At 37.6% G+C, this 22405-nt stretch overlaps 1 protein-coding gene across 4 annotated transcripts; it reads left to right on the top strand.

Annotated features, from left to right (window-relative positions):
- Positions 1-12342: 12342 nt before the first annotated feature.
- LOC124915235 (DNA ligase 1-like) lies at positions 12343-22001 on the top strand. Of its 4 annotated transcripts, none has more exons than XM_047455915.1 (10): positions 12343-12510; positions 12629-12811; positions 14796-14901; positions 17666-17940; positions 18202-18307; positions 18397-18765; positions 18842-18915; positions 18998-19122; positions 19784-20035; positions 21767-22001. In XM_047455915.1, the coding sequence occupies exons 2-10, from the start codon at positions 12675-12677 to the stop codon at positions 21808-21810; spliced, it is 1488 nt and encodes a 495-aa protein (XP_047311871.1). In that variant the 5' UTR covers positions 12343-12510; positions 12629-12674; the 3' UTR covers positions 21811-22001. The 4 variants fall into 4 exon arrangements, with proteins under 4 accessions (XP_047311871.1, XP_047311870.1, XP_047311868.1 ...); XM_047455914.1 differs by having other exon boundaries at positions 12345-12513; positions 12631-12811; positions 18839-18915; XM_047455912.1 differs by having other exon boundaries at positions 12345-12510; positions 18839-18915.
- The last annotated feature ends 404 nt before the right edge of the window (positions 22002-22405 follow it).

The raw sequence follows: 22405 nt of genomic DNA on the forward strand, positions 1-22405 counted from the left end.
CGTTTTGCTACTGCAACACCGGGACCGATGTTGAGATTTAAGTGGAGGAAGATCTTACCGAGGGGCACGGCGTATCCCCACGACCGGGTGGAGTCCGGTTTCACCATATCCATGAGGTTGCTGAACACCGATCTTGCCCAGTTGACCTCTTTACCTTCCATCAGACCGATCAACATCTTGATTTTGTCTTTGGTAAGGTTGCTGAAATTTCCTCCCCTCACCTGAATTGCCCTGGCGAAGATGTCACATACCGGGATATATTCTGGCATCAGCATTTGTTTACTCCCGGATGTTGTGATCGGCTCAGTGGTTGCCGATAAAATGTGGCAAGCCGCCTCAAAGGTGCCCTGTTCTATTTCTGTCGTTGCATCCTGACCGGTTGTTGGGAGATGCAAGCTCTCGGCCACCAATGCTTCGGTGATCTCGATTTGGGAACCGCAAACCGTCGCGATGATCTTGTCGTAGGCAATGGTTGCGGTGTTGAAGAACTCTTCGACCGCATCTTTATAAATGACGTGAGGACCGCCTAGGAAATATCCCAGACCGGTTTTAATCAGCCGATCAATAACTTCCTTTGCCTCGGTCGTACCATTCAGCCGGATTTCCTCGAAATCCACCTGAGAGTAGAGTCTGAACAATGCCGAGTCACGACCCATGTTGAAGAGTTTGAGAATGAGAGAAAACCGCTTCAAAGAGTTTAGAAAGCTTAGAGAGAGAAAGTGGATTCGCGTGAGAATGAAAGAAAATGACCGAAGGCCCCTTTTATAGACGCGGTTTGGAAGCCCAACCGTCCCATCATTAATGGGCGGGAATTTTCCCTCCAAAATGAAAAGTCGCCAAACTATGGGCGGTAAACAAGAAAAGGCGGGCGGCAAGTTTGAGCGGGAGATTTCCCTCCAAAATCCCTTGCATATGTCATTGATGACGCACTCTTCCTCTAGAAGCCGATTGATTGAGCGGTTTCTAAGTTCAATTTAGAGTGTTTAGCAAATTAGTCAGATTTCATGTGACCGGAAAAGAACGCGGTTATAGGTTGAAAACGTGAGCCGGTTACTTAGATAAATGTTCAAAGAATTAAGAAGACACGGTCATTTAAAAGGAAATGATATTAAAATTCAAAAGATAGCAGAGAAAGGAAACCGATGATAGGATTCGGTACAGAGATAGGCATACAGAAACAATTTAAAATATAGCCTATTCAAAAGACATTCGCCAGAGTCGGTCTCTTGCCGAATCACTGTCGAGGATGTTTGAAGAGGAAGCCGGTGTGCCCGGTCCGAACTCTGGTCGGTACCCAAGAATCAACTTGCTGATATGCGGTGCATACCCGAGACCTTTCTTGGTCAGCACCATATTCTTTAAATTTTCCCATATGACCGATGACCAGTTGATGGCCGATTTGCAAAGAATGTTGGTCATGATGTTATAGGTATTCCTGGAATACCGTTGATTAGGTGATTGACATAGAATTGACTGGGTCACGATTTCGAGTAGTAGCTGATCGTGACTAGAAAGTTGGGTTTTAGGCCCAAAGTGTTCTACCGGAGAGGGTGTGGCCGACAGATATTGCGCGGTTTCAAATCCCGCACGGTCCTGAATAGTCGGAAAGTCAAAGAAACCTTCAGCGGGTAGACCGAAGAGTGAGGCAAATTCATCCTCGTCGATCCAGAACGTGTGGTCTCTGACAGTAGAGACGATATACTTCTCCCTGATGCAGGCGCTTCGAAAGAAGGCCTTGACATCGTCTAGAAGAATAGGACCGGCTTCTTCAAGAAACGGTTGAAGACCGGTTTCAGCAAGAGAGTCATACATGAATTTCTCCTTAGTAGTGCAATCCCTTATGTCCGTGCAAGATTCGAAATCGATGCATAGAAAGTTTCCCAGAGTTCTGCTCGGCATGGTTTCGGTATAGAGAGAGAGAAACGGGATTCAAGAAGAAGAAAAGTGATTTTTGTACTTTCGGATGTGATGAAAAGAGTAGAGGATGGCTCCTTTATATAGGATCGGTTTTGGAGGGAAAATCTGAGTATTGATGGTCAGTTTTGTTTTATTAAGGAAAAGAATCTTTACCTTTTCAAGGCGCATGGGGAAGCGGCAAATTGCAAGGCCCAAGGTAAGTGTTAGTTGGGAAGTAACCAGTTCATTTGACAATTAAATGTGCGGGTGGTTGGGAGTTATCTCATTAATTGGGATTATCTCATTAAATGCACTCAACACATAATCGATATTAATTAGATAGAAACCGAAAATGACAGAGACAAAACCGAAAATGGCATACAGGAACGATGAGGAAAACATGAAATCAAGAAACACAAATAAAGCCGAAATAGACATGGATGAAGCCGATATGATCAAAGTTGAGTTGGTTAAGAATACATCCGGTACATGCTGCAAAACGACCGGATGCAGGAAGGAGTAACTTAGCGGGCGCGGGGATTGAATTCTTGAGGGAGGTTGAAGTTCCTCCTCCTCCATTCTCTCTCAAACTGTTCATAGAATGAATCAGTTCCTTCCCTTGTGAGCACCTGAGCATGGTTTAGACCTTCGCCGGGACAGGTCGGAACACCAAGCTCCTCAAGAAGTCGGCTTACTTGGGGGATGAGGGCCACTGACCGGGTGCCGATTATCCAAATAAGGACGTCAAACAGCACCCTAGACCAGTTCACCAGCGCACCGGTGACAATGGCCGCCATCATGTTGAAAGCCGCCACGCAGTAAGTGTTAGTGACATCTTTTCCTATGATGCCCCTTCCTAACACGTCGTTGAATAGCTGATATTAAGCTCTCAAGTTGGCCTTGCTGCCGTGGTCATCCACCGGCTCATCCGATCGGGCTAGGTTGTGTGAGACCTCGGCCTTTAAGTTGGCCGGGGGGTTGAGGTCTGTTAGCCCTTGTTTGGGCAAGCTGAAGCACCGGGCGAAGTCTTGCTCGGTGAAGTCAAAGAGAATACCCGCCACTTTAGATTGAATGTGGGTGTCAAAGTGTGGTGTACCTCTGAATACTCTGGCATTTCGGAAAAACTCCAGAACGGACCCAGGATAAATGGTGAGTTTATCATCAAGGAAGTATTGGAGGCCGGTATCCTCCAAGGATTTTATCATTCTATAGATGTCGTAATGATCGGTGTTGGAACACGATTCAAAATCAACCTGAAGAATTTTTGTGAACTGAGACATTTTTTTTGCCTTAGTGATGGAGAGGGTGTTTTGTTTTGTGAGTGTTTTAGTGAGTGAGTGCTTCCTTTAAATACTGGTTTTGGGGCTAACCTATTATCCGGGCATTAAATGAGATGATATGTATTAACCGCAGGATAAGAAATTTTGCATGAAATAGGCAGGTTTACAGTTCTAGGTGTCGGTCATAGGCCTGAACTGTGAAAGATATCAAAAGATCTTCACGTCTTTTTAGGCGCGACCTGTTTTACTTGGAAAGGGTAATGTTGCAGAGCAGATGTCCTTAACCTCTGATAACTATTCCTCTTCTGTTTAAAATTCAAATAATCTAGGGTAGCCTACTTCCGAACCGGTCAGGTATCAGTTGTTCATCCCGATGCGGTTATTTGGTGCATGCACCAAGTAGCCGGTCGGTTTACTCTATCTGATGAGCTGGGCGGTTCTTCCACAGACACCCTGAAGATTCGAAGTTCGACAGCTTAGGAAGAGTTACCATGTTTGTCTGTCTGAACCGGTTTCCCTTTAAGCATCCTTTGGAAGGATTTGGCTAATGTCGGTTAAGCCGAGAGTAAGCCTAAATTGAGAAAACTTAGCTTCCTGTAGCGGCTTTGTGAAGATATCGGCTACTTTTTGATCGGTCGATACGTATTCCAGCCGTATATGCTTCAGCGTGACATGCTCCCGGATGAAATGATGCCTTATGTCGATGTGCTTGGTTCTGGAGTGGAGAACCGGATTGTAGGTGATCGCTATGGCACTCGTGTTGTCACAGAAAATTGGGGACTCTTCGGCTATGATACCGAAGTCCTTCAGCTGCTGTTGGATCCAGAGGAGTTGAGAGCAGCAACTTCCGGCCGCCAAGTATTCAGCCTCCGCAGTTGATGTAGCCACCGATGTCTGTTTCTTGCTGTGCCATGACACCAGTCGGTCACCTAGGAACTGACATGTTCCACTGGTGCTTTTCCTGTCGATCTTGCACCCTGCATAATCTGTGTCTGAGTAGCTTGTTAGATTAAAGGATGAGTCTTTTGGGTACCACAGACCGACATCAGGAGTGCCTTTCAGATACTTCAGTATCCTCTTTGCGGCTGTGTAATGGGATTGCTTTGGATTTGCTTGAAATCTCCCACAAACACCAACAGCAAACAGGATATCCGGTCTACTCGCTGTCAGGTACAGTAGGGAGCCGATCATGCCCCGGTATGCAATCTGGTCTACTGATTGGCCCTCATCATCTCTGTCCAGTTTGATGGATGAGCTCATTGGAGTAGCCGCCGAGGAGCAAGTGTCCATACCGAATTTCTTTAGCAGCTCCTTGGTATATTTAGGTTGACTGATGAATGTTCCTTCTTTAAGTTGTTTAACCTGAAGACCTAGGAAGAAACTTAATTCTCCCATCATACTCATTTCAAACTTGTCAGTCATCATTTTTGAGAATTTGTCACAAAGCTTGGGGTCAGTGGAACCGAAAATAATATCATCTACATAAATCTGAACAAGTAGGATATGTTCCTTCTTTTCAAACTTAAACAAAGTTTTATCCACCGAACCGATGGTGAAATCATGTTCTAATAGAAATACGGTTAATGTATCATACCAGGCTCTAGGTGCTTGCTTTAGACCGTATAAAGCTTTGTTCAGCCGGTATACATGGTTTGGAAATGCAGCATTTTTGAAACCGGGTGGTTGTTCAACGTACACTTCTTCACGTAGATCACCGTTCAGAAATGCACTTTTAACATCCATTTGAAAAACCTTAAAGTTTTTGAAAGCCGCAAAAGCTAGAAAAATCCTAATGGCTTCAATTCTGGCTACAGGAGCAAATGACTCTTCAAAATCAATGCCTTCTTCCTGTTTGTAGCCTTGAGCCACTAATCTGGCTTTGTTCCTCGTGACCAAACCGTCCTCATTGAGTTTGTTTCTGAATACCCATCTTGTTCCTATGACCGATTGATCTTTCGGTCTGGGAACTAAGTACCAGACTTTACTACTCTCGAACTGGTTTAGCTCTTCTTGCATTCCCAAGATCCAATCCGGATCTGACAATGCTTCATCTATTCTTTTCGGTTCAATCTGGGATATGAAAGCAGAGTTAAAATATCCTTCCAGAAGTTGACTCCTAGTTCGAACAGGTTCTGAAGGGTCACCTATAATTTGCTCAGGAGGATGTTTACTATTTCTTCTGAGATTCAGTTCAGGAATGTCTACCAAATTACCGGTAACTTGACCAAGGCTAGACATGTCGGTAGGCTGAACGAGATTGTCAGACCGACCGACTCCCTCGGATTGGACCGAAGTTTCAGCTTCCTGTTGGGGAACTGCTTGATCCGGCTGGGTATCAATACTACCCATTTGGTCATGGACAAACCGCCTGAAGACCGGAGTCTCATCTTCACTATCAGAATGAATATCGTTATTTTCCAATCTGTTGTGTAGATCAAAGCATGAAGCAGTATTGCTTTCAACCGATTCATCGAAAACAACGTGAATTGTTTCCTCCATGGTTGCAGTTCTATTATTATATACTCTATATGCTTTACTTACTGCCGAGTACCCTAACATGATGCCGGTATCGGTTTTTGCATCAAAAGCGGTGAGTTGGGTTTTACCATTTATATGAATATAACATTTACAACCGAAAATCCTGAGGTACTTGAGTTTAGGAACTCTGTTAAAATAAACCTCATATGGTGTTTTGTTGTGAAATCTGTTTATCAAAGACCGGTTTTGTGTATAGCATGCAGTGTTGATAGCCTCAGCCCAAAATTTCTAAGCAATGCCGGAGTCGGCTATCATGGACCGTGCGGCTTCCTTGAGAGTCCGGTTTCTTCTCTCGGCCAGGCCATTTTGTTGAGGAGTCCTAGCACTAGACAACTCGTGTCTAATACCGGATTCATCAAGATATGCAGTTAATGTACTATTGGTAAATTCGGTACCTCGATCACTTCGAATGTTATTAATACGAGTTGATTTTTCATTTTGCAAACGCTTAAGAAGTGTGATCAGGTTTGATACAGTTTCACGTTTAGATGGTAGAAATATTACCCATGTATATCTAGAATAATCATCAATAACTACCATGGTATAGAGCATACCTCCTAGGCTAATGACCTGAATCGGTCCAAATAAATCCATGTGAAGAAGATCTAGGCATCGGCTAGATTGAATATTTCCTTAACTCTTAAAAGATGACCTAGTTTGTTTACCCATTTGGCATGCTGAACAGACCTTATCCTGGTTAAATACTATATCAGGAATACCTTCAACTAGCTTTTTACCGCGAATGTAGTTTAAGGTCTTCATGTTTAGATGGTTGAGTCTCTTATGCCACAGCCAGGTTTGATCAGTCTTAGCTATCATGCATATAGGATATTCAACTCTGGTTTTCCAGTCTACCTTGTAAATGTTACCTATCCTATTTCCGGTTAGTAGTACGATGCCTTGAGAGTTCTTAACTAAACATGCATGTTTAAGGAATTCTACCGTGTATCCAGCATCACACATCTGACTAATACTAAGTAGGTTAAAACTTAGGTTTTCAACTAGAAGTACATTATCAATAGTTAGATTACCATGGACAATCTTACCCTTGCCCACAGTTTTACCTTTTGAGTTGTCACCGAAGGTAATTAGAGCACCGGTTACTGATCTGATGTCGGTTAGCAAATTGCTATTTCCGGTCATGTTCCTAGAGCAACCGCTGTCCAAGAACCATTCGGAGTTTCCTAGCCGTTTCTTTGGATCCTGCAAAATGTACATATTTACAACTGTTTGGTACCCACATTTACTTGGGTCCACATGCGATTAGTCCCTTAGGTACCCAAACTTTGATAAACCGGACGGTCTTCTTTGTTAGGGTTTTAACTGTCCTTTTGACACTTGGTCTGGTGTATTTCGGTTTTCCTTCAAAAGTCCTAAATGGTGATGGTCTTTGGTTCGGTGATCTATGGTTTGTCCTACGCGGTTCAGGGAAGTTTTTCTTATATCTGAGGATTTCGGCTTTTCTTTTCTCAAGGTCAAGCCATGAATCGGTTGGGCCAACATAATCGTATTTTAGCTTCTCTTCCCTATAATATGCGGTTTCCTCTTCTTCAGCTGTCCAGGTGCTCTTAAGAAATTTTATAAAAGGAAGGTTTCCTTTTGTAAGCCTTGCTTTCTCTATGGGTTTTCGGTCTTTAGAGCTATTCTCTGTGTATCCTAGGCCACGCTTACAACGAGGATGCCTGTAGTGTTTATTCATATTCTTTACTATATCGCTAGATCTCTTATAGGCGGCCATCGTATATTGAAATCGGGCATTCTCTTCCTCGGTTAGTTCTCTAGTTGGTTCACTAGGTTGTTCGGTCTTAAGATCTAACTCGGTTTCTATGGTATGGGTGTCGTCAGATTGTATGACCTCCGGTTCGGTTATGATGGGTACCTCTGGTTCTATTGGAATAGGTACTATGGGATCGGTTCTGATGTTGAGGTGCTTAGGTAGCATGGTCAGTAGGTTCTTATATTCTTCTACCATGTCATTCAATGCTTCATATAGCTCGTCTTTAGTAAATTCATCATAGGGAGAGTCAAATACCTGTTCCTCATTGGCCATGAGACATGTGAGTTCATCGTCACTATCACTGCGAGCCCATAGACTTCCTCCATCGTCGGCTATCAGTGCTTTCGGTACCTCACTTCCTTCACCGGTTTGTTGATAACTGTTTCTGTCATTTTGATAGTCCGGTTTCTGGGTATCCCTCCTTGGTTTCCTGCATTCCCACTTAAAGTGTCCCAAACAGTTACAGTTATAGCATCTTACATTGGATTTGTCACCATAGTAGTTGTTTGTCGGTTGGCTCCTTTTCATGAACCTTCCAAACTTCTGTGCAAGCATTGCCATGGAATCCTCTGTGAACTGTTCGGCGGTTCTGATCGGTGCGGGTGCAGGAACCGGTATCGGTGCAGGTGCAGGAGCAGGTGCAGCCGGTTCTGTAGATGTGATTAGTGCTCTAGTTGATGTTGAGGCCGAAACTTCCTCTTCAGTTCTGGATCTCATCTCGAACTCGTATGCCTTTAGATCTTCGAATACGTCGTATAGTTTCATCTTACGTAGGCTTTTTGATTCCCTCATTACCATCGTCTTTATATCCCAGGCACTTGGAAGAGATCTCAAAGCCTTCATAACTACCTCTTTGTTGTCATACTTCTTGCCCAGAGTAGCTAAGTCATCTAACACACCAGTGAACCGGTCACTGTATTCCTTCATAGTTTCTCCTGGTTTCATTTTGATGCTTTCAAACTTCTGTGTGGCCATCATTATTTTGTTCTCCCTTGTTCTTTCATTTCCTTCAAAGATCTGGATGACCGTGTTCCATGTCTCCTTCGCGGTCTTGCAATCTCTGATCTTGCAATATGTGTTTCTGTCTACGCTGTTGGAGATCCGGTTTCTTGCATGGTTGTCTAGATTGTTCCTTCTCCTATCTTCAGCCGTCCATTCTTTTCTATCTTTATCAATGAATATCGGTCCTTCGGTCAGAATGGATTCCATTTCATCATCCAAGGTGACTAGGTGCAGGTGCATGCGTGCCTTCCAGTTGGCAAAGACATCACCTTCTAGCATTGGAGGCCTATCCTGATACATGTTTGCTTGAGTATTGAAACTAACTGCTCTGATACCAATTGTTAGGATCTAGGTCGCCGCTGGTGGACCGGGGGTTGAACCTGTTAGCGGTTCTCACTCGTAGGGTGGTGGTTAATCCGGTTAGAGATTAACACCGGGGTTTCAATACTACACAACCTGTCACAAACCCTTGAACTAGGTTCAAGCGCGGAAGAGGTTTGCTTTCAGGTTGAAGCGGCACGCTTGTATGATAGGCACGGTCGGTTTCAGATGATGGAGATTTGAAATGGTGGGTCAGTTTCGGTAGTCTGGATATTCGGTATGGTTAGTATAAAGTCGGTTTGGAGCGGTATGGTTAAGTTAGTCGGTTATATAATGAAGCCGGCAGAAAGTAAATAACACAACAGATTTTATGGATGTTCGGAGATAAAACTCCTACGTCACCCCTTCCTCTCGAAACCGCGAGAAGGATATTCACTAAGGAATAGAAGTACAAGCCGATCGAGACTTATTTCCTGCTCGATAACACTCTTACAATTTACACCGAAATTGTAAAACACACTTTAACTTTCAACACTTAGGCTTTCTAAAACAGCACACTCTTATCACTTGTAGTAAATGCTCTTAGCGCTCGTTATCCCAATGTATGTCCCGCATTTACTCTTCTGCAACTGCCTCCTTTTATAGGTGAAATATGCCAACGGTCATATTTCACTGCCTTGAATTTGATTGGCTGATCAGAAGTGCAGTGATTCAGTGTTTCAGAGGTTCAGACCTGCGGTCGTCTCAGACCTGCAGGTCTGTTCTTCCGGTTTGTAAGACAGACCTGCTGGGTTTGTCTTTTACTCAATGTAGGCACTGTCTGTTTGGACAGTTGTCTGTACTTTGAAGATTTCCTTTCTGGCTTATCCCGAAGTAGAAGGATCCGGTAGTACTGTTTTCTGCAGCCTATAGTCTTTCCTCAGACTTGCATGGATATGGAAGTATTCAGTCTGTTCCTTTGGTATCATTCTCAACAGATACCCGAAATGTCTTCTTGTACTGGTCGGTCATTTGACTTGGCCGAATGTCTTTGGTAGTGATGTAACCGGACTTCTTCCGGTTATTCTTGTCTTGTGGATGATCGGCTGTTTGATGGTTCCGGTTTTGAGCTTTGGCCGATCCTTCCTTTGTGCGGTCACGTTCCGAATACTCTTGATCGGTTTGGTAGCTTGACCGGTTAGGTTTCTTCAGTCGGTTCTCTTGTTCATCCGGTCCGGTTCCTTGTTTCTGCATGGAAAGTTTATTTAAGTTAGGTTTATTTGAACCGGTCTGAATTTATCTAACAATCACCATCATCAAGAAGATGACTCAAACTTATAAGAATTGACACGAGAAGTTGTCATACGCCCTTTGGGGCTATAGAATGACCATTCGAACGTCAACAAGAGAAACGTCGTTCACATTGGTCTACGGAATGGATGTAGTTTAGCCTATCAAAATCGTAGTCCCTACTCTAAGAGTTTTACTCGAGACACAAGTAGTGGAGGAAGATTGGTGTAAGTCATGGTATAATTAGCTAACCTTTATGGAAGATAAGAGTTTAGATGCGTTTTGTCACACGTAAGCATACCAAAGAAGAATGATCAAAGCTTTCAACAAGAAAGTGAAACCTAGGAACATTCAAGAAGGAGATCTAGTTCTAAAGAAAAATTTACAGATATCAGACCCTAGAGGGAAATTCCAAACACCATGGGAAATACCCTACCTCGTCAAGAATGTATTTTCAGGTGGCGCCACGAGATTGACCACCTTAGATGGAGAAGAACTCTCAGCACCCTTCAACGTCGACATGCTCAAAAGATATTTCGTCTAAAGCATGCATGTTGAAATTCATACAACCAAAGTTCATAACTCACAAGTTGTGAACTACGTGAGACTTGATCTCTCTCGAGAGTATGTAGGCAGGCCATCTAGGTGAGGTCACCACTATAAATTATCGAAAGAAGTTGATAGACATTTTACATCACATACATTCATTGCTTATACATCGAAATTGGAGTTAATCACACTCTAAGTTGACTCATAAACAAAAAACTCCTAGTCAATACTAGTGACATTTTTATGGCCACAAAATCCCCACAAAGTCCCACTTGAGAAAATATAACGCCCAAAGCTAAAGTACTTTGCTCTTCGACTTAGGATCTTAAAAGATTTTCAGAAGATTCACACACATACACATATTTTTCACAAACAAAGTGCATGGAACTACGTTGAACCTGAATTCCCCTAACTATGAGAGACGTAGGCAACTTGTATGAGTTCGATCCTAAACTTTTTTTAAAACCAAATTAACCCTGTATTGTTAATAGGGGCATTTTATGAAATGAAAAGATTAAAGATCCCCATAGAGTTAGATTAAATGAGTAAATATGTCGCCTAACACATGGCTAAAGCACTTTATTCTCCAGTAGTTTAGGATCTCACAAGATTTTCATCTTAAGTAAATTGTCACTTCAGTAGATACGTAATAAATTTCCCCATCTTAAGTCAATTGTTACTCCAGTAGATACTCAAGGAAACTCCCCATCTTAAGTCAATTGTCACTTCAACAGGTACTTAAGAAATTTCCCCAGCTTAAGTAAATTGTCACTACAGTAGACACTTAAGAAATTTCCCCAACTTAACGTCGAGTTCTCAAGACATATGAGTTCGTCTAGAGTACTAATCATTTACTATGAAATTTAGAAGTATAGCCTTTGAGTTAGAGTATGAGGTGATTTTATTTCAAAACATACTTATAAATGTTTCTAAAAATAAAATTGTGTAAAAGTGGTAATGTTTAAAACTAATAATTTCGGAGTATAGACCGTCCATTCGGGCGAGCGTACATGTCAGTGTCGAGACTCTTTCCTACATGAAGCTAAGCACCGAACCAAAGACAAATCTCTAAAAAAATTAAAGAAAAAAAGTTAAAAAGTCAAAAGACAATAAAAACAAGAAAAACTAAAGAAGTAAAATGTGGAGTCAAATTATGTGACGATATATAAACATAAACGAAACTCGAGAAAAAATGTCGAAGTATGTAAGAACCTATTTTTTAGGTTGTACAAAGTTGTATGCCAATTCCAATTATAATGCACACGTAAATAAAATAAGCCGTTCTTTTTTAAACTTAACTGAAAACTTTATCGAGACCTATTATTTTTATTAGTTTAAGGTTAAAAATTAAAATAAGTATCGACTGTATATAAACTATAAAAAAATATTTTATTTATTTTAGTATCTTAAATAATGATTTTTCTAAATCTAGTTCATTTTTTCTTTTACTCAAAGAGAATAAATATGATAAAAAAATATAAATAAGAAGGGAACACAATTTTTTTTTTTATCTCATTAAGATATAAAAAAAAATAATCCAATTTTGACTTAAAAATAATAGTTTTAAATTATAAATTAAAAAAATGTTTAATGAATACAAATAAAATTTGTATAGAAAAATATCACATTTCAAAAAAAGGAATGGTTGTGAGATCTAAATCATAAATAACATGATATGTACACAAAAAAATAACAAAAACCGGGAAAACAAACTCAAATAATTCGGTTCGGCTCTACCACTCTCTTAAACGAGGCGTATTTAGTCTGGAGCTTGAATGCAGAAAGATAGGTTGGAGGGAGCTAGGGTTTCGTCACTAAGAAATTCAAAAGCTGATTCTTACCTTTGACCTCCTAGTCGCGCCCATAACCAGCGAGTGAAAGGTAATTCTGTCACTGAATTCGTTACCAGTACAGTCGATCACACTAAGAGAAGAGAATTCTCCATAACAGTTTCAGGTAATTGTCTCAGTTTTCTTCTTTTGTCTTTGTTCGTCACAGATATCTTACAGTTAGGACGATAGAGGTGAGAAAATTTGACAACAATGGCGGAAGTGGACGAGAATGTACTAGATACCGACACTGCCGATGAAGAAGTGAAAGCTAAGAGTACGCAGGATATCGAATCGGAGTTACAGCTTGCTATGCGCTCTCGCAGCAGCCATTTCAAGGATCAAGCAGAGTAAGCCCCCTTTCTTTTACTGGAATTTGTTGTGTTTAAAATACTTTTACTGGAGCGCTGGTTTCATATGGCTTTGTGAATTTTATGCCGTCTTTCTTTGTCTTGATCTATCGGGCTTTCAGATAGGTGCACGACACTTGTGCAACATCTTGTCAGCTCTTTTTTCTCATATGTAAGGAATAGGAAAATTAAAAGATGAATTTCCTTGTCTCTTTACATATTACTAACAGATGTGGGGGATACATTTTGCTCCAGTATCAATTAGTGACTATTCACTTCTTCTTTTTGTACATTTCAGAAGTTATGTGTGCAGAGGGAAGATCAAAGTGATTATACATATAGCCAATGTGCAGGTCATGCCTGTGGGTTAAGGAATGGGAAAGTAGAAAGGAAAAATGTGAATTTGGGAAGAAGTAGAGTATCTAGATTACATTTTCAGTCAAAGTTAGGCATGATGTTTTTTTGGATTAGTATGAGCGGATTTAATATTCTTTTCGCAGTACACCATGCTAATTTATTGTTAAATCAAAAGGATTTGTGTATGGTTCTCTTCCATACTTGCCACCTTCAATTTAAGTCTTGCACATCAAGACTTATAACATGTAGGTGATTTAAGCTCGGTTGTATACATGGGTAGTGGTTGCCAAACAAAACCTATCAAGAATGTGATACGTGTTAGGATTAAAAATATAGGGTAGCTGGAATATTAGTGGGCCTTGTTAGCGAGTCTTTGTCAATGTTTTAGCGGGTTTAATAGAATCCATATGGAAGAAAAGGGCGGTTGATATCCGACGGTCATGAAGAATGGAAAATGGAAGTCTAGGATTGAATATGCCTTATAGTTATTTTCAGTACTTAACTGTCACTAGGTGATGTAATAGGGTATACTTGAGTATTTGATGTAATATCTCTCTCTCTCTCTCCTAGCCCTAGGGCATTCACCTTCTTATCTTAATGCAGATTATTTTCTCATCTTTTTCTCAATTCCTGCCCTAATATCTTATTCTTACCTATTATATTTTTTCCTAGTATTTCATTATGTATCAGAAAAACTTTGTTGATTGCTGTAAATGTTAAAATACTATTTAACTGGTTTGTGATGCTAAACGTTATTTTAAGACCAAGTGATAGACTCAGGCTAATCTCCTTTAGAAAATTGGACAAGGCTACTTAAAATCCAAGCTCCTTTGGGATGTCAAGCGATATAGTGAATTTTCATCTCCCGAATGTTATTGGACTTATTTATATGACATTTATACTCCAAGTTATAAAATTCGGAGGTGTTTGGTGTTAGCTTCTGCTTAATTGTTCCACGCTTAGTTAGTAAACCAACTTCACATTGTTGTCTAATTTGCAAGGATGTCATCCCTTCTTTATTTTTCATTTCTAATTGCAACCATGATTTATAGACTATTTGGTTTTATTCTTTAGCACTTCAATCAGGCCTTTTGCCTTGTTTTATTTGGTATGATATTTGTGTCATGTTAACCATTTGGTGAGCTTGTTTTTCAATATGTTACTTTCACCTCCTATATATATATAGATTTATTAATATGGTATTTCTGTTTACCTCCTTTCCTATTTCCTTTCCTCAGTATGTTTCCAAATATAGACACTCTTAATATATTGCTTTCCATGTTATTTTCCCTATCCTTGAAGTCTTTGCCAAAAATGTCATTATGGTTGCATGTGCATGTCATCTATGCTGAATGAAAAAAAACACGGGAACAAATCATGAAAGAAGCCCAAAACTTCCGAATGAAGAAAAAAAGAAACCTGGAAGCATTGTAGGAAAATACCTGCTCGAAATCTTATATTTTCTCTTGACATTCAAACCATTCTATTTTTTCATGCACATTGTATGCTAGGAGTCATTTCATGTTAACTTCTTTATTTGATCAACTCTAGCAGATGCTTTGATATTCAATATGTGAGCAGTTACTTCATATTCATTTTTGCTTTTCTTGTTTGTTTCTCCATGCAGTTCATTGACTTTTGAGGGTGTTCGACGGTTAATGGAGAAGGATCTTGGCTTAGAGCCATATGCATTGGACGTGCATAAAAGGTTTATCAAGGCATGTTTGTCAGAGGTACTTGGAAATTTAAAACTCTTTAAGTTTTTGGATAATTTTGCCTAAATTTGTGTGCTGATAGTTTTGTGAATGCTTTCACTGAACTTTGTATTGTGTCAGCTCATTAGTGAAACCATCAAATAGTTATGCGACACGTTGGTTCAACTGTTCTTGTAAATTTTTCATGCATAGTATATGGGATAACATTGTGGAGGTCTGAAATTAGTTCACTTTATTTAGTATCAGGCTAGGTGTCATCTAGACCACCTCTTCATTACCACGCTAATGGTTTTGTTTCATGATCAATGTACTTGCTTCATCTATAAAATTTGTACTTATGCTGGCCGCTGGCTGGGTGTTCATTGTTCTTATGGAGCACTCACTAAGAAACTTACAGAATCTGATTTGGTAGCTCTTCTGACCTATACAAATAAGTTCCTGGTGCATCTTCCATTCATATCAACTTGTCTTTTTACGCACCATATTTTGGAACTCTTCTTTGATTCAGAATTCCAAGCAAATTACTCCTCAAGTACAACAGGATTTCACACCTAGCAAATCTTGTACAATACCTCTTATAGATGTTTGTAGTATATAGTAGAATGTTCATTTTATGCAAGAATAGTAATGGAAAGTATATCATTGTAAAATTATATGAAGAAGTTGATTTGGTTGGGGGAAAGTGAAAAAAAATAAAGTTGCTTAGAGAAAAGCAACTTATAGTTGTTGAGGATAAAATAGCTTTCTATAATGTATATTTTCTTTTGTAGAAACAATTGAAACCATTTATTCTATGTTAGGTAGTCTATAGAGTTCTTCAAATTCGAATTTATAATATCAGACAACAACTAGTTTTGGGACTGGTTTTATTGTGAGAGTGAGTACCTAAAGGGCCTTATATAAGATAGAAGAGATTACTGAAATGACCAAGTGCTCTTTTAAACCAACCATACGAGCTCTTTTTACCTTACAACTACTATCCTCCGTACATGTTCTGCTAGATGGTAAACATGTCAAACACCTTTAGTTTGCAACTTTGTATCAACAACTGATGTCATAAACAACTTTTAAATTTTAGATACAATGAACAAGGATAATCAGGATGATCTTAAAAATTACAAGGTTCTAGCTCAGGCATCACTATAAGACAAAATGATACATGTACTCTCAAAAGGTTCTGGCTTGAAACTACTCACAAGAAAATGATACGTCAACTTTGTAACAAGTTACTGGTTGTAACCTGATATCAAATGGAAAATTTATCTATAAGCTTAGAGAACAGGACAAACCATGGATACTAAGATGGGAGGAATATAAAAATTAGCTTAAAACAGACACTAAGATCTTTTTATTTTAAATTATTTACTAAAGAGTTATGTTGTATTACAAATTGGTTTGCAAACCAATTTACAATAGATGGTTACTTTCATTCTCAATCTAGTTAGCAATATGAACCTCATTTGTAAATACAACTTGTTGACAAAAACTATGCAATTTAAACAAAGAAAGAAGACACCGTATAATATGTGAAGAATGAAGATTTACTCTTCTAATAAAAACATAGGTATGAGGTTTCTTGTCATTCTAATGCTTTTTTCTTTTTACTTGTTGTAACTTGTAACCGTATGTAGTGATATTTTGAATTTATTGTGTCATCCTTTATGTACTGTAATAGGTTTCATATGCTTATACAATTTTTTTGTCGCATCTGTTACCTATCTTTTCTTTTTGTTCGTCTTAAGTTGATATTAGAATAAAGACAAAAGTTAGAAAGAATGTAAGTTGTTACAAACTGGATCTTAAGAGGATAAGACATTTTATAGGGACCAATTAATGCATTTGTTAGCGTGCACATATTACTACACAAATTTCCTGGTGTAGAGTTATATTTTAACTAATTTTGATAAGCATCAGTATCTTTTTGTTTTTTTAAATACATTTATTTTTGTAGGTATATTCACAAAATTATCATTAGATTGTTATGAAATAACCTATTTACTATTTTTATTAGAAAAGCATTGGATGATTTATAGAAATTATTATATGAAAGGATGTCAAATGCATGGTATGTGTTATTTACTAATATTATAAAAAGCCCAAATGAGAAAAAGGTGTTGGGCAAGTCCCACGACCAACATTACAGATAAATTGCCTGCAATGGAAGTAAAATATTAACCCTGGGTTCGTAAAGTAAGAGTTATGATATCATGCTAAAATATGATTGATTTGATTTATTACAATTATTGAGTATAATAGAGACTTTTGGATCATTTGAGTGATTATGATACTGTTGAAGAGAAAACACAAGTATAAGATATTCACTATTTGTGGACCACTAATTAGTTAATTGAGAGTATTTATTTTTTTACCACATTTCTTCTAGGTATCCTATCTTTACTAGGAACTTGTTTTGATTTTAGTTATTTGAGGTTATTTGTTGATTATAACTATAATCTTGTTTGGATGATTTGGGATTATATGACCATTTTACATTCTTTATATAATTTAATCAAGAAAAAAGAAAGGTTTTTTATGTACTTTTAAACGGTGATGGGAATGATGTAATGATGTAATGATTTTGTTATTGGGGTTTGGCCAAATAATCTATGTGAAACAAGGCCTAGTTGTTGACTTGTTTCCTCCTGTAACATTACATTTTGTTTCAAAATAAGATTGTTCACTCTTATTTCATGTTTTAACTTCAGTAAACGACTAAAAAAATCATATCAGATCTGCATGGTTTTCACCTTTCAATTACATGTTCTTTTGTTGGAAATGGTAGTGCTTGGATAATGGTGATAAGGACGATGTCCCCCAAAGTGCAGCAGAAACAGTGGAGGAAAACATGGCTACAACTGAAGAAAATGGGGCAAACTTACCCATTAAGGATGAAAACTCAGATGATGATGATAAAATGGAAGATTCTCCTGTTAAGTGCCTTTTAACGGGAGATGATAAAACCAAAACTAAGGACAGTGGAAAGAAAGTAATTCCAAGTGAGAAGATGATCGGATTAGCTATCAAAAAAAGAGCTTCTTATTTCAGTGCCAATTCAGAGTATGTTCTTATCATTTTCTTTTGTGTATGGTTACTTTTGGAGTTAGTTAGGTTCCTATGCAAAGAAAGCAAGGGTTTTAATTATAATATTTTGTTTCTTTTGCATTGTTTTATTATCCCTGCAAATTCCAAACTTTACTAAAGTAGCATTACTTGCCAATATTTCCTTGTATATTTAATCTGATGGCTTTGACAGATAATTCTGCGATTTTCATAAATGGTCTCACTTTCTCTTTCTCCCTTCACCTGTCAACCCAACAGTGACATTACAATGGGTGGAGTTAGAAAACTTCTGGAAGAAGACCTTGAGCTCGAAAAGAACTCTCTTTTACCCTTCAAGAAGTTCATTGCTGAGAAAATAGATCATGTAAGCCATCTTGTTCTGATGCATGGGAACTGTTATCTAAAATTTTCATAAAGTTTGAGCTTGTGCTCATTAATTATCTTGTAAAGCAGGTGCTGAGTGCCTCTGCAGCTGCTCCTTCCACAGTTAAACCCAAGATCAAGACCACAGAGAAAATTTCCAACAGGAAAGTGTCCAAAAATGTTCGTGAAGAAAATTCTGATTATTCAGATGGAGAAATTGAAAAGAACAAGAAGAAAACTGTTGAGTCAAAAAAACGCAAAAGAGGTTCAAAAGAGATCGAGGCACCTAGTGAGAAGAAGAAAAAGGAGGCACCTAGTGAGAAGAAGAAAAAGGAGGCATCTAGTGAGAAGAAGAAAAAGGAGGCACAGTCATCTGAGGGAAATAGTGGTACAAGTAATGATGGTAGTGCATCCGAAGATAATGATTCAGCGTCACCTGCTGCAAAACCTACAAAAATGGTAATCTTGAACTTTGTTGATTTTTTAATTTCCTGATAAGACATTTTACTGATGTGACTTACATGTGATATAGAAGAAAGAAACAGAAGTTCCTGCTTATGGGAAACATGTGGAGAAGCTAAAATCAATTATCAAATCTTGTGGGATGGGGTATCTTCTTGCATAACTTTTCAGGTTAATAAGGCCTAATGCTTTTATATAGTAAGATTTCATATTTTTTTTGTATTTGCAGTGTCCCTCCAGTTGTTTACAAACGAGTGAAGCAGTTGCCAGAAAATAAGCGCGAGGCTGCATTGATCAATGAATTAAAGGATATACTATCAAAAGAGGGCTTATCATCAAATCCATCTGAGAAAGGTTGGGATTGTATCTCATTCATATTCCATATTGCACGTATCGTTTCGTTGTCTGGGGAGAAGATGTGTTCTTTCTATAGCCTTTGATTGTTATTTCACCACTCACTTATTTGACTTCCTCCTTGGTTCTGAAAAAAGGCGTGTTTTATAGTTCAAATAAACCAACAGTAGGTCTCAGTTGGCCACACGTCGGAAAATTATAGAAACAAACAGATATTTTGGGGAAAATTCTTGTTTAATGAAAAAGTGGATTTGATTTAAATGACTAAAATATCATTTCTATTTAATATTAAAATGAATATTGAATATTGAACCAATTTTGTGTATTCATTCCTTTCAACTTTCAAGGCATTAGAGTTGTATGACTAATTTAGTGTGCACTTGATATTCAATATTATTCTAAATGTGAAGGAAAAATAAGTCAGTATTTGTTTTCTCATATTCTACATTATGCAAAAGCTTTTAAAGGAGATTTATTTTTCCTCTTTCAATTTAACTCAAACAAGAAGATACATCTGATTCTAATATATGCAAACTTTAACTCATTCTGTTGCATCTTATGTATAATTGACTAAAATGATACTCATCCACTTTTGCAGCACTTATATAATTCAGATGATAATGATAATTTACATGACTGGGAACATTTACTTTCTTCTCAGAAATAAAAGATGTCAGAAAGAAGAAGGAAAGACTAAAAGAACTTGAAGGCATTGACATGAGCAATATCGTCTCAAGTACCCGAAGAAGGTCATCCACCAGTTTCCCACCTCCTCCTCCAAAACCTAAATTACCTGTTGAAAGTGATAGTGATGAAGGAGAAGATGGTGAAGATGATGATGAAGATAGCGAGAACGATAATGAGGATGGTGAAGAAGACCATGAAAACGATAATGATGAAGCATCAGAAGAAGGTATGTATGCTTAATTAATTACCTCTTTCTTAAGTTCTTATTCTTTTTTCTTTTCACTCCTGGCTTCCTAACAAGCAAGAGGTACTAGATTTTTAAGGAAATTAGAAAAGTCCATTTCATCCTCATTCAAATCATCAACCAAAATATATAATTACTCTTACTTTATTTTTATAACATTTTAAATATTAATAAAACAAGGATATTTTAGTCATTTAATCCAAGTTGGCTCCAAGTAAACTTCTTGGATTTCATTTAACTTGATTCACATGCTCAAGAATTTTAACTACAGCCTTCTTGCAATTATCTCAAGTAATCACCAATAGAGCTTCAATTCTTAGGTTGGTATTGATGCTTTTACTTTAAGCCTTAACAAAAGACAATCAAGCCTATCATATCCTTAAAATAAGTTTGATTACAATGAGACCTTAGTGAATACAACCTGCACATAAGAAAGCCCATAAGAGGGGGTAGTAACTGGATAAACCAATTATAGAAAATTTACTAAACCTATATTAACTGGAGTAAGCAGTAGTAGAAACAAAGGAGCACGTGAATTATTAAAAAAAGGAACGGATGAAGAAACGGGTTTTGGAGTTCTCATTATAACCTAGAGTTCCTGTACCTTTCAAGTAGAGACAAACTATAAAATGATGATCAGAGTTAATTATATTGAGAATTTCACACATATACTCTTTAGCTACTTAAAGGAAGGAAGAAAGAAATCATAACATACCAAATCAAATTCTTATTAACTTCATAATTTTGAAAGAGGAGTGATAGGTGGAGGGAATTTGAGGGAGGGAATGGGAGAGAGAATGACCTGGCATCACCTCATTGGTTGGAAAAAGGGTAAAGTAGGAGGAAAGAGAGAAGAGAGAAAAATTATTTAATTTTTTCAGCCAATCATATTGCCGCCACGTCATTCCCTCTCTTATTCCCTCACCAAATTCCCTCCCCCAATCATTTCTCATTTTGGAATTCATTCCAAATCTCATTCTAAAAAAGGATGTCTTTTATCTTATTTTGCATATGTTATGCCCTGTTTCTGCCTTAAAACAACTTGACTTCCTTGCCTAGACACAATAATTTGTCCATTTTCACTTGTCAAGATTTGAACTCTATGTATGACGAAGAGTTTCTATCTAGGGTAAGTTAATCATGTTTCGTTACAGCACTAATTGCACCAATTTACCCATATGTAGCCTATTTGGAAATTGGTATTGTCACAATCACAATCTTATTGAAAATTTTCACCATTAAAATTGAAAGTGATTTCTTTTGACCGTTTGGTATACAAGATTGTTTTCTGGATTTTAATCCAAATTAGATTTTCTATTTCACTTGGTATAAAATTTATATTTCTCATTGTGATTTTTGGCAAAAGCATAACAAATGTAAATTTCTTTTAACATAAGGGTTCCATAAGTTCCCTGAATAATGAAAAACATTTTTTCTTTTATTGTGTACTGTTAGAGAAACCTCATATAGAGCTGTTTCTCAATCTACATGTCCTTTCATTTTGTGTCATTAGCTGGAGAACTTGAAACTGAATTCTTTAAGATAATGTGACCTTTAGGGGTAAAATGACCAAAATACCCCTTTTTTAAAAATGATAATGACTAAAAGTAAATGTATTTTGGTATTTTAATGGATGATCTGATGAGCTTCATTAATGTTGTTGAATTTTAAGAAGTGGGTTTGCTTTATTTGATGTTCACTTGTAATTTCCAGAAGAAGAAGAAGAGGAAGAAGAAGATGATGATGGCAGTGATTAGTGTATGTCAGTTCCAGATAATGTAAGAAGAAGGGGTTTGGTCTGTTCTAGAATAATTTATTTGATGGATGATGAATAGTAATTATACAGAGATGGTTTCAATTTCTTATTTAGTTGAGAGATATAGAGAAGATTATTCCTATCTTATTATAGACTTTTATTATGTTAAAAATTATGAAAACAATTTAGATATTTGTTTTTGTTTTTGTTTAGATGCTAAACATGAAAATGAAAGAAAAAAAATTAAGTCTTTTTGAAAATTTTAGGATTTATTTTGCCAGTTTTTATCTCCCTCATCAGCTTGTTCTTGGTTGTTTTGCTACAAATAAGATGAGTAGGTTGAACCAAATTTGTTTATCCTTTGAATCAAATTTTCTAAGTTCTTGAAAATGTGGTTTCATGAAAATCATGACAAATATTTTTAAATTGTCCTTTTATCTCTTTTCTGAGATATTTTTTTATATTAATTAAAAAATATATTGTGAACAAATAAATAGAAATTATTATTTTGAAAATAAATTTAGAGTGGTGGGAAAGAATACAAGAGAGAATATTATTATTTTTCCAGTTAATCAAATTATGTTACGATATTTCAT

This window comes from Impatiens glandulifera, chromosome 9 (genome assembly GCF_907164915.1).
Source record: "Impatiens glandulifera chromosome 9, dImpGla2.1, whole genome shotgun sequence".
Classification (NCBI taxonomy): Eukaryota; Viridiplantae; Streptophyta; class Magnoliopsida; order Ericales; family Balsaminaceae; genus Impatiens; species Impatiens glandulifera.